The sequence below is a fragment of the Engystomops pustulosus genome, chromosome 6 (genome assembly GCF_040894005.1).
Source record: "Engystomops pustulosus chromosome 6, aEngPut4.maternal, whole genome shotgun sequence".
NCBI lineage: Eukaryota > Metazoa > Chordata > Amphibia > Anura > Leptodactylidae > Engystomops > Engystomops pustulosus.
The window spans coordinates 167,480,809-167,496,314 of NC_092416.1; the positions used below are offsets into that span (position 1 = coordinate 167,480,809).

The 15,506-nt window shown below is 41.9% G+C and overlaps 2 protein-coding genes across 2 annotated transcripts in view; one reads left to right on the forward strand and one right to left on the reverse strand.

The window, feature by feature from the left end:
• The first annotated feature begins 1 nt into the window (after position 1).
• On the forward strand, positions 2-2,397 carry COX11 (cytochrome c oxidase copper chaperone COX11). The gene is made up of 4 exons (XM_072112286.1): positions 2-220; positions 1,380-1,535; positions 1,698-1,823; positions 2,112-2,397. The coding sequence occupies exons 1-4, from the start codon at positions 2-4 to the stop codon at positions 2,292-2,294; spliced, it is 684 nt and encodes a 227-aa protein (XP_071968387.1). The 3' UTR covers positions 2,295-2,397.
• Positions 2,398-8,228: 5,831 nt separating this feature from the next.
• Positions 8,229-15,506, reverse strand: part of TOM1L1 (target of myb1 like 1 membrane trafficking protein) — a 73,755-nt gene continuing 66,477 nt past the window's right edge. Inside the window, exons 11-16 of the mRNA XM_072112287.1 lie at positions 13,252-13,345; positions 12,032-12,092; positions 10,853-11,075; positions 10,594-10,672; positions 8,892-8,962; positions 8,229-8,334 (exon numbers count right to left, since the gene is read on the reverse strand). Coding sequence (XP_071968388.1) covers positions 8,905-8,962; positions 10,594-10,672; positions 10,853-11,075; positions 12,032-12,092; positions 13,252-13,345 — 515 coding nt within the window. The 3' untranslated portion in view covers positions 8,229-8,334; positions 8,892-8,904. The remainder of the gene's footprint in view (positions 8,335-8,891; positions 8,963-10,593; positions 10,673-10,852; positions 11,076-12,031; positions 12,093-13,251; positions 13,346-15,506) is intronic.

Genomic DNA, 15,506 nt, shown 5'->3' on the forward strand with positions numbered 1-15,506 from the left:
GATGTCACTGTGGAGGCTCGGGTGCCGGGGTCCCGGGGTGTGGGCGCTGCGGGCCCCGGGGAGATGTGCACAGGGGGGGCCCCGGGGCTTCCGGAGCCAAAACCAGCAACAAGACTGGAGGACGAGGAACAAGACGGTGCTGACCTACGTGACCGCCGCCGCTGTGGGCATGGTGGGCATGTCCTATGCTGCTGTGCCCCTGTACCGCCTCTACTGCCAGGTGTGTACTGCTATATACCCCATATATATATACCGCCTCTACTGCCAGGTGTGTGCTGCTGTATACCCCATGTATACTGCTATATACCCCATGTATACTGCTATATACCCCATGTATACTGCTATATACCCCATGTATACTGCTATATACCCCATATATATATACCGCCTCTACTGCCAGGTGTGTACTGCTATATACCCCATGTATACTGCTATATACCCCATGTATACTGCTATATACCCCATGTATACTGCTATATACCCCATGTATACTGCTATATACCCCATGTATACTGCTATATACCCCATGTATATATACCGCCTCTACTGCCAGGTGTGTGCTGCTGTGTACCATATACCCTATATATACTGCTATTTACTCTATATATATATACTGCTATATACCCCATATATACTGCTATATACCCTATATATATACTGCTATATACCCCATATATACTGTTATATACCCTATATATACCGCCTCTACTGCCAGGTGTGTGCTGCTATATACCCCATGTATATACTGCTATATACCCCATGTATATACTGCTATATACCCCATGTATATACTGCTATATACCCCATGTATATACTGCTATATACCCCATGTATATACTGCTATATACCCCATGTATATACTGCTATATACCCCATGTATATACTGCTATATACCCCATGTATATACTGCTATATACCCCATGTATATACTGCTATATACCCCATGTATACCACCTCTACTGCCAGGTGTGTGCTGCCATATACCCCATGTATATACTGCTATATACAACATATATACCACCTCTACTGCCAGGTGTGTGCTGCCATATACCCCATGTATATACTGCTATATACCCCATATATACCGCCTCTACCGCCAGGTGTGTGCTGCTGTGTACACCATATATACTGCTATATGCCCCCATATATATACTGCTATATATATATATATATATACACCTACATACCCCCATATATATGCCGCTTCATACCCCCACGTGTGTACTGCCATATATACTACTCTACTGCCAGGTGTCTGCTGTTTACAACCATATATGCTACGATGTCCCCCATATCCCCCTGGACTGCCCGGTATATACTGTATACAGGTTACATATGTGATGGTATTTATAACCATTCTCTGTGATTGTTGTCTTCAGGCCACAGGTCTCGGGGGGACGGCAGTGGCGGGTCACAGCTCGGAGCAGATAGAGTCCATGGTGCCGGTGAAGGATCGGGTCATTAAAGTCACATTCAATGCGGACGTCCACGCCAGTCTACACTGGAACTTCAGACCGCAGCAAACTGAGATCTACGTAAGTGTACGGCGCGGTGGACTTATGGTGTGACGTCTATGTCTGTCTGTATGTCTGTCTGTCTGTCTGTCTGTATGTGTGTGTGTATGTATGCATGTATGTCTCTGTCTGTCAGTATGCAGAGTCACACGTGTCACCTTTTTACAATCTTGGCCTCCGCAGTTAGTACCAGGTGAAACAGCGTTGGCATTTTACAAGGCAAAGAATTCGACGGACAAGCCGGTCATAGGAATCTCTACATACAATGTCATCCCTTACGAGGCGGGACAATATTTTAATAAAATTCAGGTAAGATACAAGAAGGTAAATGTCAAACATATGGAAGTCATGGTCCATTCTGTGATGCCTCCTCCATGTCATAGACCTGGATAACCTGAGGGACACCCAGGGGTTGTCACAGGAACATGGGTGGGCACGTCCCATACACCCATCACTGTGCACTTACCCGTCCTGTGATCCGTCCATGTTTATTGGCTCACACAGGTCTCCCCAGTGATCAGACACTTCCATCTCATCGTGTGTCCTTAGTGGTCTCTTCATGTACACAGGTGACCTCCTCTCTTTCCCCTTTTGCAGTGCTTTTGCTTTGAAGAGCAGAGACTGAACCCCCACGAGGAGGTGGATATGCCCGTGTTCTTCTTCATCGACCCAGAGTTTGCAGAGGACCCCCGGATGGCGTCCGTAGAGAACATTATGTTATCTTATACATTTTTTGAAGCCAAGGAAGGACACAAGTTACCGCTCCCCGGCTACAACTGAACCGAACCACTGACTGCTGCTCTCATAGACTCTATATGTTATCATGGAATCTCCAGAACCAGGAATCTGTCATGTTTTATTATTAAATGAAGGGAAAAAATGATATATAGAATGTGTTTAATATTTGTCCTGGACACCTCCTCATGAAGATCCTGATCAAAAACCAGGTGGAAATAAATCTGCCCAAATTTTTATTATTTATTTTATTATTATAGGATTTATTAAACTCCGTAGGAAGAATTTACATATACAGCGTCTACATCAGATTTAGTAAATTTGGCGCAGTATTCTACAGGGTTATATGTTTGGCGCAGTATTGTACAGGGTTATATGTTTGGCGCAGTATTGTACAGGGTTATATGTTTGGCGCAGTATTGTACAGGGTTATATGTTTGGCGCAGTATTGTACAGGGTTATATGTTTGGCGCAGTGTTCTACAGGGTTATATGTTTGGCGCAGTATTCTACAGGGTTATATGTTTGGCGCAGTATTCTACAGGGTTATATGTTTGGCGCAGTATTCTACAGGGTTATATGTTTGGCGCAGTATTCTACAGGGTTATATGTTTGGCGCAGTGTTCTACAGGGTTATATGTTTGGCGCAGTGTTCTACAGGGTTATATGTTTGGCGCAGTGTTCTACAGGGTTATATGTTTGGCGCAGTGTTCTACAGGGTTATATGTTTGGCGCAGTGTTCTACAGGGTTATATGTTTGGCGCAGTGTTCTACAGGGTTATATGTTTGGCGCAGTATTCTACAGGGTTATATGTTTGGCGCAGTGTTCTACAGGGTTATATGTTTGGCGCAGTGTTCTACAGGGTTATATGTTTGGCGCAGTATTGTACAGGGTTATATGTTTGGCGCAGTATTGTACAGGGTTATATGTTTGGCGCAGTATTGTACAGGGTTATATGTTTGGCGCAGTATTGTACAGGGTTATATGTTTGGCGCAGTATTGTACAGGGTTATATGTTTGGCGCAGTATTGTACAGGGTTATATGTTTGGCGCAGTGTTCTACAGGGTTATATGTTTGGCGCAGTATTGTACAGGGTTATATGTTTGGCGCAGTATTGTACAGGGTTATATGTTTGGCGCAGTATTGTACAGGGTTATATGTTTGGCGCAGTATTCTACAGGGTTATATGTTTGGCGCAGTATTCTACAGGGTTATATGTTTGGCGCAGTGTTCTACAGGGTTATATGTTTGGCGCAGTGTTCTACAGGGTTATATGTTTGGCGCAGTATTGTACAGGGTTATATGTTTGGCGCAGTGTTCTACAGGGTTATATGTTTGGCGCAGTGTTCTACAGGGTTATATGTTTGGCGCAGTGTTCTACAGGGTTATATGTTTGGCGCAGTATTGTACAGGGTTATATGTTTGGCGCAGTATTGTACAGGGTTATATGTTTGGCGCAGTATTGTACAGGGTTATATGTTTGGCGCAGTGTTCTACAGGGTTATATGTTTGGCGCAGTATTGTACAGGGTTATATGTTTGGCGCAGTATTGTACAGGGTTATATGTTTGGCGCAGTATTGTACAGGGTTATATGTTTGGCGCAGTATTCTACAGGGTTATATGTTTGGCGCAGTATTGTACAGGGTTATATGTTTGGCGCAGTATTGTACAGGGTTATATGTTTGGCGCAGTATTGTACAGGGTTATATGTTTGGCGCAGTATTGTACAGGGTTATATGTTTGGCGCAGTATTGTACAGGGTTATATGTTTGGCGCAGTATTGTACAGGGTTATATGTTTGGCGTGCAGCTGTCCTTATTCTTCTCTAGAGATGATCTTGGTTTTCCCTGGACTTTTCTCTAGTATCCCCCGCACCCACACATTTCCTGCTGTACTACACATATGTCTGAAGTTTGGTACGCGCACAGTGAAGCGCTCTAATTTTTTTTTTTTTTTTTATGGTTCTGGCCAAATCAGCTTAAAGGGAACCTGTCATCACATGTGCACATATACAGCCAGTGACAGGTTCCTATCGAGCTCTAATAACTGACTGACACCAAATTGTTTCACTTACATCCACATAAATCGCCTTTTATCTTGTAGAGGGGGGGCGTGTCCTGCTTGCAAGCCCCTCCCATCTATGCCGGAGGAGGCCGTGGATACACTAGAAGGGTTATGGGAGAGGTGTAGCTACGTATACAGATGCAGTTATAGGATGGTATGCAAATAAGGTTGCAGTTATAGTCACTGCCCTGAAAAGGGCAATTATTTAAAATTTCAAACTGTCCCTGTATACAACAGCCTCTGTCCTGAAAAGGGCATTAATTAACGTCCTGTCTACCTGCCCCGTCTCCAGCAGCAGCCTCCCTAGCTGTCTCTAGTCTTAATAGCGCTGGGACTTGCCTGTTAGGGGCTCAGCAGCCATTCAACTAGTTTCTCTGGGTTGGCCCAAACTTCTTGCTGAAGTCTGTCTGGGTTATGGGACCTGAACCCATGATTTTAGGCACAGAGCCAAGTAAAGGGGTTTGGGTCAGGTCATCACATGGAACAATCCGACAATAACATGTAGTAGGACTGGCTGTACGCAGCATGTGACTCTGGTGCGCCCTCTGCTGGAGCAAGGTGACATACATAACTTTTTGTATCAGTTCTAAGGATCTTCCTTGTATACTTATATCTCTATATACTATTTTAGACCTACAATGAGGAAGGTTGTTGCTGAGGATTTACAACTCTTTTTAATGCATTTAATGCATTTGTCACCCAGCTTTCCCTGAAGATGTGCTTTACAACAATATATTCAGTGTAATCTGGGAAAGCTGGGTCAAAAGTCTGTTCATACCAGTAATGTACAGGCTGAGTCACAAGCAAAAGTGAAGTGTACGCAAACACTAGGAGAAGCCTTACACATTTAAAGGGGTTTTCCTGTTCATATCCAGGTTAAATATTTTGATAATGTATCCATAGACTATGTCCTCAATATCAAATTGGTGGAGGTACAACACACAGCATCCTCACTTATCCGTTTAAAAACGGAATAATACAGGAAACGGCACCATTCTGTATGAAGTGGTCAGACCTAGTTACTGCAGATCATGTCCCATTCAAATAAATGGCCTAATCTGCAGTGACTCGGTTCAGCCACTACACAAAGAATGGAGCTGTCAGCTTCCTTCCACATTTTTGTTTATCACCAAACCTATTGGGGTTGTTTGGTGTGATACCCCAACGATCTGATATTAAGGAACCTATTAAATGGAAATGCAATAACTATTTTTGGCCCAGGAAGTGATTTTTAACCCCTTCAAGACCAAGTTTTTTACTTTTTTTTTTTTTTTCTTCTGCTTTTTCACTCTGCTACTTCCCTAAGCCGTAACTTTTTATATTTTAATTTAAGGAGCTATGAGGGGAGGCTTGTTATCTGCAAGACTAATTGTATTTTCTAGAGGCACCATTTAATATTCTGTGCCATGTACTGGGAAGCTGGAAAAAAAAAATTTCCAAATATGGTGAAGTGCCATAAAATACAGTTGCGCCATATTCTGATGGGCTTTATAGTTATGGCGTTTAGTGTGCGGTTGAGATGACGCCTCTGATTTATTCTTAGGGTCAGTACGATTACAGATTTATTTAGTATAGTTATGTCTTAAAGGGGTTGTCCAACATTACCGTATTTTTTGGACTACAAGGCACACCATCAATAAATGCCTGCTATACGTCTAGCTTCATATATAAGGCGCACCGGATTATAAGAATAAATGACCAGCAGGTGGCAGACCTGTGCACAGTTCAAGGCAGCTATTGTCTGTAAGTACAAGTTATATATAAGGCGCACCTTTGATTTCTGGGAGAATCACAGCCCCCACCAATAAAGTTTTTATTAACGTCAGACAACACGCTTTAATACCTTTTAAAAAAAAAATGTTGCATTAAAAAAGAAATGCCTTTATTTTGTAACACTTCAGTGTACGGAGCTGTGTAAGGTAAGTATTTGCCGGACAGGATGACTTTTTTTTATTGATACCATGTTGAAAACTTTGTGACCTTGTAATTAAAATTTGTTTTGGGGGGCAAAATGGCGAAAAAGTGTAGATTTGGACATTTAGCTGCTATTTTCCGTTTTGGGGTTCGGCGCCGGGAATAATTGTTTTTATATTCTGACAGAACATCACATTTTGGAATGCGGTGATACTTTCATGATTTTACTTTTATACATGTTCTAAGCCCCCATAGGGAACCCTAGAGCTCATTTACTAAGGGTCCGAATCGCGCATTTTCGTTCGGTTTCCTGGCGATTTCCGAATTGCCCCGGGATTTTGGCGCATCGGCTCTGGCTTTCACACGACAGAAATCGGGGGCCGCGACCGTCAGACAACGTTGTCCGACGGATTCGGAGAAACCATGGAATTTAAAAATTTGTGTCGCAAGATCACGCACTTACATGCACCACAGGAAGAAGAAGGTGAACTCCGGCGGACCTCGGTGCAGCAGAGACACCTGGTGGATATCAGGCACATGACCTTAGTGAATCCCGGCAGAACCCGAATCCTCGTCGGAGAACGCGCCGCTGGATAGCGACTGGACCGGGTAAGTAAATGTGCCCCAATGAATCTAACTGCAGTTCCACACAAGTCAAGATTTACTAGTCTCAGTGCTATTTTAACCTTTTAATCGCCAAGACAGTATCTCATATGTCCTCATAGTGTGGCACCTCAGTGGCCAAGCATGTATGAGATGCATCCTGGATTATAGAAGCCATAACTTTGGATCCCCGGCACCTAGAATCTCTTGGCAGCTTGGGACTAAAGGAAAAGGGGAAATAAGTGTGGAGAGGACCAAATTATCTTTGAAGGTCCTCTTAATGGTCTGGTTTTGCCCAGGTGTGATTGAAAGTTGTGGGAGAACAGCTTAACAATTAAATAAATTACTGCTTATATTGGCACTTTGTGATAAATGAGTGAGTTTCTAAAAAGGTCTCTAAAAGGTCCGCCATCACTGCCCTAGGGGGTCTGATCACTTATACAATATATTGCGCACCCATCTGTGAATTTATCAGGACAAGCCCTAAATATTTGCTTAAAAACAGACAAATCTTTATATTGGAAACATATTACATTTATTACAGATTACTACATGTAGTACGTCCATTGACCACTAGGTGGCACTGGAGCGCCACGTTCTGTTTTTCAGGTACATTTTCTCTCCTCGTCTCCCCCGTATGTAATTCAGCGAAAGGTTAAGAAATTTCCTTTGTCTCCATAACATTTGTTGTACATTCTCTTAATTGCAAAAGAAAATAAAACTTCTGTAGGTAGATATTTCCATCTATTACTGTCCGTGCCGATGAACAAGCAAAGGTTTTAATTTAGGAAGAATGTGACTCCCTCCATCGCTGCCGCATTAAAAAAAATGGAAATCTATGGCGGCGGGGTTAATTGCGGCAATGCTTCACTAAGTCTAAAATTAAACAGATGAGGAACAGTAAAAGTTTCATTTGAAACTAATCAAATTTTCATTTGAGGACATCTGCTGAATAAAGAGAACGGATCGCGGGGATATTAGTCCTGTAACGCCGCGTTCACGAAAAAGAATTGAAAAAAACGCCTATAAGTTCACTGCTTAAATCCTTCTATTGGTAACTGATAATATAATATGGAGAATGCTAAAAATTTTTTTTTTTTTTTACTGGCCATAGAGTTAAATAATAAAATTCTGACTACCTGCATCCACCACTAGAGGGGGCACAAGAGCATATCGCATACAGATTCATTATTAAGTTCCATAGGAGCCGTATCAATGTATTTTCAGAGTGCTCCCCCTAGTGGTGGACCGTCCTAGAACTTCTTGGCAGTGGGGGCTCGTGAAATTTTAAGAGAATTGCATGGATTTCATGTTTCACACTCTTCTATATGATTAGCACTGTAGTCTGTAGACAGATGGTTGCTGTGAAATGGCTTCACAGTCACCTCGCAGATGATTTCTTCAAGGTATTGTCCCTATATTCTTCATCCATCAACACCAAATCTGTGAAATCAATAGTTTTTCTATATCCATCTGCCCGACCTCCAGGGTAAGATCGTGACCTGTCACAAAGGATGATGGGAAGTTAGAAATGTATATTCCTCATTCAGTTTCCATAGTTTGAAGTGCGGGTGAGGTAATAATAGCTTCTAACTGGAGGTAAACTTTTACAAAAACAGCGCCACCCTTAACAGCAGGCTGTGTCAGGTACTGCAGCCAGGCCACACACAGTTAAAGGAGTTTTTCCCTTCAGAATAAGAGATGTTTTTAATTATTGGGGTCCAACTGTAGGGACTGGTAACGATCAGTAGGAGTAACCCATATGTATCCACAAGTTTGGTCAGTGCTCCATCCACTTCTATAGGACTTTCGCGTCCGGTATCTCCTGCAGTCCCATGTAAGTGAACGGATCATTGTTTCAACATACGCACTTGCCCTCCATTCATATAGGAATCCTTATATTTAGACATTGATGACCATAATATCCCTTTAAATGGGATTGGTCTGCAGTACCAGACACAACCAAGTGACAAAGGTGGCGCTGTTTCCTTATACCATCTCTTCAGGTGTAAATTTCTTGAATTCTTGAGGTACATTGTGGAACAATGAGGGTTACTACCTTGCGCAGGGCTCTATCTTGTAGTCTTTTTTGAATTCCATCTTACTGTATCAATTTCTTCATAAATAGCCCTGGAAAAAAAAAAAACGTATAAATCGAATTTAATAGTAATAATAAGGACCAAATTAAAAGTAAACTTTTTGTACCGGGGGCCACATAGTAAGCCATTCAACTTCTAAGGGCCACAATTCTGCAGAGATTATGGGGCAGATTTATCAAGCAGTCTGAAAGTCAGAATATTTCTAGTTGCCCATGGCAACCAATCACAGCTCCCCTTTAAAATATTCATGAGCACTGGTGAAATGAAAGCTGAGCTGTGATTGGTTGCCATGGGCAACTGGAAATATTCTGACTTTCAGACTGCTTGATAAATCTGCCCCTATATGTTCTCTCCGTGTTTGTGTGGGTTTCCTCTGGGTCCTCCGGTTTCCTCCCACACTCCAAAACATACTGGTAAGTTGATTAGACTGTGAGCCCCATGGGGACAGGGACTGACCTGACAAGCTTACTTACCTCCACGATCCCTCCCAGTGTCTCATGCTGCCGTTTGTTTACAGGAGCATGGACGCCACCCACCCGTCCTCATATCTCAGCGCCTTATACATCAGCCAGCGGGTAGTCGAACTCGAGGCAGCTCCCAGCGACACGGGAGAGACCGCGGAGGGACCGCAGAGGTAAGTAAATATTTAATTTTTTTAGCAGCCCCTTCCTGGTTATATGTCATTTTTTTCAGGTCTTGGAAACCCCTTTTAATAACAATGTGGACCCCAAACTACATAATTAATATTAATTTAGACCCCAGACCAAACAATTAATAATACCGTCTTCTGACCAGCCAATACATAATACAGACTCCAGTACAATTAACAACAAGAAATAATCAATACAGATTTCAGACAAGCCAAAAAATTATACAGTATAACAAACCATAACAATGTAGACCCCAATCCGGAAAGGTTATATTAATGTAGCCCCCCGACCAAGCACTGAACAGGAATCCAGACTTCATAGCAGCCCATACATAATACAAACTGCGGAACAGGCACATTAATAAGAATGTAGACCCCAGACCAGATAAGAAATATTAATGGAAACCCCAGCCTGAGCAATTAACAATAATGCAGATTTTAGAGCAGCCAATACAGACGGTCCCCTACTTAAGGACACCCGACTTACAGACAACCCATAGTTACAGACGGACCCCTCTGCCCCCTGTGACCTCCTGTGAAGCTCTCTGGATGTTACTATAGTCCCAGGCTGCAATGATCAGCTGTAAGGTGTCTGTAATGAAGCTTTACTGATAATCATTAGTCCCATTACAGCAAAAATGTTGAAACTCCAATTGTCACTGGGACAAAAGAAAAAAAAAATTGTCTAGAACTTCAATTATAAAATATACAGTTTCGACTTACATACAAATTCAACTTAAGAACAAACCTCCAGACCCTATCTAGTATGTAACCTGGGGACTACCTGTACATAGTACAGTAGAAGAAACAAATTAATAGCAATATAGACCCCAATCCAGATGATTAATATTAATGGAGACCCCAGACCAAGCAATGAATAAAGTACGTTCTTCAGACCAGTAAATACATAATAAAACCATAGAACAAACAATAAATAATAATGTAAATAATTAGGCAGAGAAGACATCATGTGACTTAGTACCACTAGTATTATACAGTAGGGGAGCACTTACTCAGTCTTGTTACTGTCAGCGAGAGGATCAAACTCTAAGAGCTCATAGTAATTTGGCAATGGCGTGCCGCTACCCGCGTCTGAAAAAAACCATTGATATCTAAAATCAGAACCTAAATAGTGAATTGTGAGCATTTTACATATTACATATACTGAGACTGATGAAGCGACTGATCTGCTCAGTATCAATAGAACTAACAGATCCAGTGCTCGGAGCTCCCACTGGCCTCAAAGGCATTGAATGATTTTCAGATTTTTACCTGATTTCACTGAAGGTTTAGTGCTTGATTCCTTTGGTAATGGCACAACTGTCGGATTTAGAGTGGGGACTGCAGGAAATAGAGATGGATTTGTTTCTGTTGGTCCGGGAGGTGTTGATATCGGTACCGGGGGCAAGACTCGCGGTAATGGGAAGAAAGGTGTGGAGCCCGGAACCATTGGGAAGAAAGGACCTGCAGGTTGTATTGTCGGAGGCAAATGAGCCTGTAAAAAATATGTAAATACGTAGGTTTTTTTAAGCATTTCTCATGGATTAATATTGGAATTATTTCCATTTAAATTTTTTTTTTTAATTGCTTTAATATATAGTACAATGTATGTACACAAGGAGGTGCACTATTGCTGGATGTGCTATTACTTCTGCATTTTTTAGCAGTTTTCCCCTCTAGAGGCTCCATCTCTAATTCTCAAATGGTGGAGACTAGCTTCTATGATGTCTCCTATACACCGCACATAGAAAGTGGAGGAGAATCTGCTCAGTAACTCTCCATCCGGGAGCAGGACAATACAGAGAAGTGTTGAAACATTTAGAATGAGATGCTGTAATTGTCTATCCTTTCTCACTCAGTTTATGTTCACCCCTCCCTTCTCCATAGACTAGACTCCTGCTTATGAGTGGCGTTTTCAGTTTACCAGATAGAGGGGGAGCAGGAAAAGAGTCCGGTAAGTGGAGAAGGAAGACTTTTTCTCTGATAAGATCTATTACAAAGATTCCTATAATCATTTGGACTCATGATTATTGCAAAGTTTGTTGAAAAGTTATGGACCGTTTAAGTGCCGCCATCTGATAAATCTGTCCAATATTACATATACCAACACTTAATGCACACTGATTCTTATAATGGAAGGTCCACCGTTTAGGGAGTTGCAAGTTTTTGTCACATCAAACTGTATGAATTTCTGAACCGTGAGAACAGCATGGTGTTATTATATGGACACGGTATAGCGGTATTATATAGGCATTATATGGAGGTATTATTTTGACAATGTATCATTTTGATATTGTATTTCCTCTCATGGTTCTGGACTGTATTGCTCTTTGATTTTTACCCTATTTTAGGTTTCGTAAAGGGGATTCGTAATGGGATGGAGATTGGTATACGCCCTCAAATATTTGATTGGTCGGCATATATGGATTGTTTCATACAAAAAAGACTTACATTATCATACAGGTTTCTAGGGGGAACAGTCAGCAGCTGGTTCTGTCCTCCATATGGAAATCTGGTTACGATAAGAACATATTGGACATGATGATGTTATATATTTCGAGCAGATGTATCATGTGTTTGAGCCATTAATGTAAAAAATTTCACTACTGCTATAATTTCTTTAACCTTTTTAAAGGGAACCCGTCACCACATGTTCACAAATACAGAAAGTGGAAGGTTCCCATTGAGTCCTATTAACTGACTGACACCCTTCATTTAGCTAGGATCTCAGATCCCCATAAATCTTTATAAATTTGCCATGCATAAAGTCATATTTGGAGGGTGTCGAGCCTCCCCTGGATGACATCATCTCAGGCCCTTTAGCCTCCTAATATTAGCAAACTTTGCCCCATGCATATATCTGATCACATGAAATCACAGCATGTCTGCATGGAGAGTAGTAGAAGTGCATCCAGGCTGCTGTGACTTCACGTGATCAGATATATGTATGGTGTACAGTTTGCTAATGTTAGGAGGCTAAAGGACCTGAGATGATGTCCCCTTGGTCACATGACATTATTGCTGAATGCTGAGAAGAAGTTGCTGGATTCAGCCAGAGGAGGCCACACCCCCTCGACACCCTCTGGATTTGGCTGTATGCAAGGCAAGTTTATACAGATAATTTACAGGGATCTGAAATAAAAAAATTGTTAGCTCAAAAAAGGGTGTCAGTTCGTTAATAGGGCTCTATGGAAACCCGTCACAAGCTGTATTTGTGAAAATCTGGTGACAGGTTCCCTTTAAGAACGAAACTGTACTTTAATACTTCTTGTGATAATTGGAATAAGTTATTATACCAGATATCTACCTCCTTTTTATCTCCTCCGCCAATTCCATCTCTTTGCATCGATTTATAGTCTTTACTGCTCTGATTTTGGAATAGTTTGAATTTTTTTCCTCTATCCTTCAGTGTTCTTGAGCTATTAGAGTCAATAGCTTCATTATGCTAATTAGGTATTATACAGTCAGGTGGGCAGTCCTGGACTGGAACAGTTAACAGTTGACTGCTTGGAGACAGTACAGGCTAGAAAAGAAACTCCAAGTGTGCCAGGGGATGCAAAGAGTAACAGTTGGTAAATGTCTCCCTTAAAGGGATTGACATTAAAAGGGATTTGTCTATGGTTGTTTTGAAAAAAGACAAAGGCTCAAGTGTGAGAACATTCACTACTTACGGTATATTTACTGCCTCCTTCAGTTCCAGCAGGTCCATTTGTGGATACATAAAGTTTCCGGTATTATCGTACGGCGGTGGCGGTTGTCCAGCATCTGCAATGGTAAGATAGCCTGGTTATAGATTACAACAGAAGAACGTAACATGGACCAATGATGTTATCAGTATCCTCATGGTGACAAAATAAGGTCTTAATTCTAAAAAAACCCCCTAATTTTATATTGGACATATATTGGACGTATAAAGATACTGTATATCAAAAACACATTGCTGGTTTAAAAATCAGGCCCATTCACATCAATTTAAGTCATCATGGAACGGTCCTTTTTCAGGTCATGTAGTGTGGTCCTCTACTTAAGGACACCCGATTAACAGATGGACCCCTCTGCCCTCTGTGACCTCTGGTGAAGCTCTCTGGATGCTTTACTTTAGTCCCAGACTGCAATGATCAGCTGTAAGGATTAAGCTTCATTGATAATTCTTGATCCCATTACAGCCCAAAATTTGGAAAATCCAATTGTCACTGGGACAAAAACATTTTTTGTCTGGATCTACAATTATAAAACAAACAGTTCCGACTTACATACAAATTCAACTTAAGTACAAACCCAAGTACGTAACTCGGGTGCTGCCAGTAATTTAAATTGCATCTACACTCAAAATCCATCATTAAACCCGGGACACTTACTCATAGATCCAGGGACCATCTTATATCTGTTATCGATGGCCTCCTTTCTCCTAAAATCATCTTTTATAATTATGCCTATGAGCCACACGGGCTCAGGGTGGCATTACCAGAGCCCCTCTATGCTGTAGCTGTGCAGGAGCACTTCTAATCTCGCACTGTCTGAGATTACATCAGGCAGCAGGAGGGGGGTGGGGAGTTCTCCTGTACAGTGTAACAGCCTGTGAAGCTATGGCATGGAAGGGCTTTGGTAACGCCTTCCCCCCACAGCACTTCTGACTCATTAGAATAACTTTAAAAGTTGATTTTAGAAGGAAGGAGGCCATGGATAACACATATAAGAAGAGTTCCACAGTCCTGGTGCCTGAATCTATGAGTAATGTCCCTGGTTTATCATGATGGATTTTGATGGTAGATTTGCTTTAAAAGCTTCATTATGCCCATATCATCAATTCGTGTCTTGGTGGTGACCCTGATATCCACCCTCTGTACAGTAATAATGACATTAAGTACCAAGTATAAGATAATTTCCTAGAAGTTTTATCAGTTTCCTGGGTAACCAGTTCTAGGCCCAGATGAGGCCTACAGTTTCCTGGTAATCCTTAGGCCTCTCACCTTGGTTACCCTGACAACAGAGGTTATATCCCTCATACGCTCCTGTGTATACACACAGTTATCCTATAATGGGATGTATATGGCGCCATATCATAATGTATAGATCTTTGCATTAAGTATACAGTGTGTGAGGAGCACGTACACCATATATACGGTATAATAGGTGTGTATGGGGTTATATCGAGTTAAACAAATATGAAATAACCGATTATCCAACAACACGAGGTAAACGTGTTATCACCATCTCTTAGCAGCCATCAATGCGCCATATGGTAACAAAACCTTCATGATCGCACTCCACTGATGTGCTTCAATCTACCGCCTGACCCGTCTCTGAATAACACCTACCTAAAAACACCCCGGGCCCGCTGTGCTACAAGCAAACATTTCTCAGCACAGGTTGTTTTGTTTGCAAACGCCAATGTAGAGAAGTTTAATAGATTTATGAAATTTTCAGATATCATGAAATGAATTTCTTTGAAGTGTCAATTAATAATATTGGTGGAGGAATAGGGGATAGGATGGGTTAAAAAGGCCAAAAATGTGGACATGAAATAGTTGCAATGAATTTATTTCCACAAAACTGTATGTCATTCTGCTCAGCTCCTCCTGCTCTATAACATGCTGCCTGCAGATTCGGATTTGGGTTCTGCTGGGATTCACTAAGGTCGTGCGCCCGATATCCAGTAGGTGTCGCTGCTGCACCGAGGTCCGCCGGAGTTCACCTGCTTCTTCCCGGTGCATGTGAGTGCTTGATCTTGCGACACATTTCATTTTTTAAATTCCGCGTTTTTTCCGAATCCGTCGGGTTGTCCGACGGCCACAACCCCGATTCCTATTGCAAGAAAAAAGGCGTGATTGCGCCAAAATCCGATCGCGTGCACCTCATATATATATATATATAACCAGGGTGCAGCGCTCCTCGTGGATATATACCCAGGGTGCACCGCTCCTCG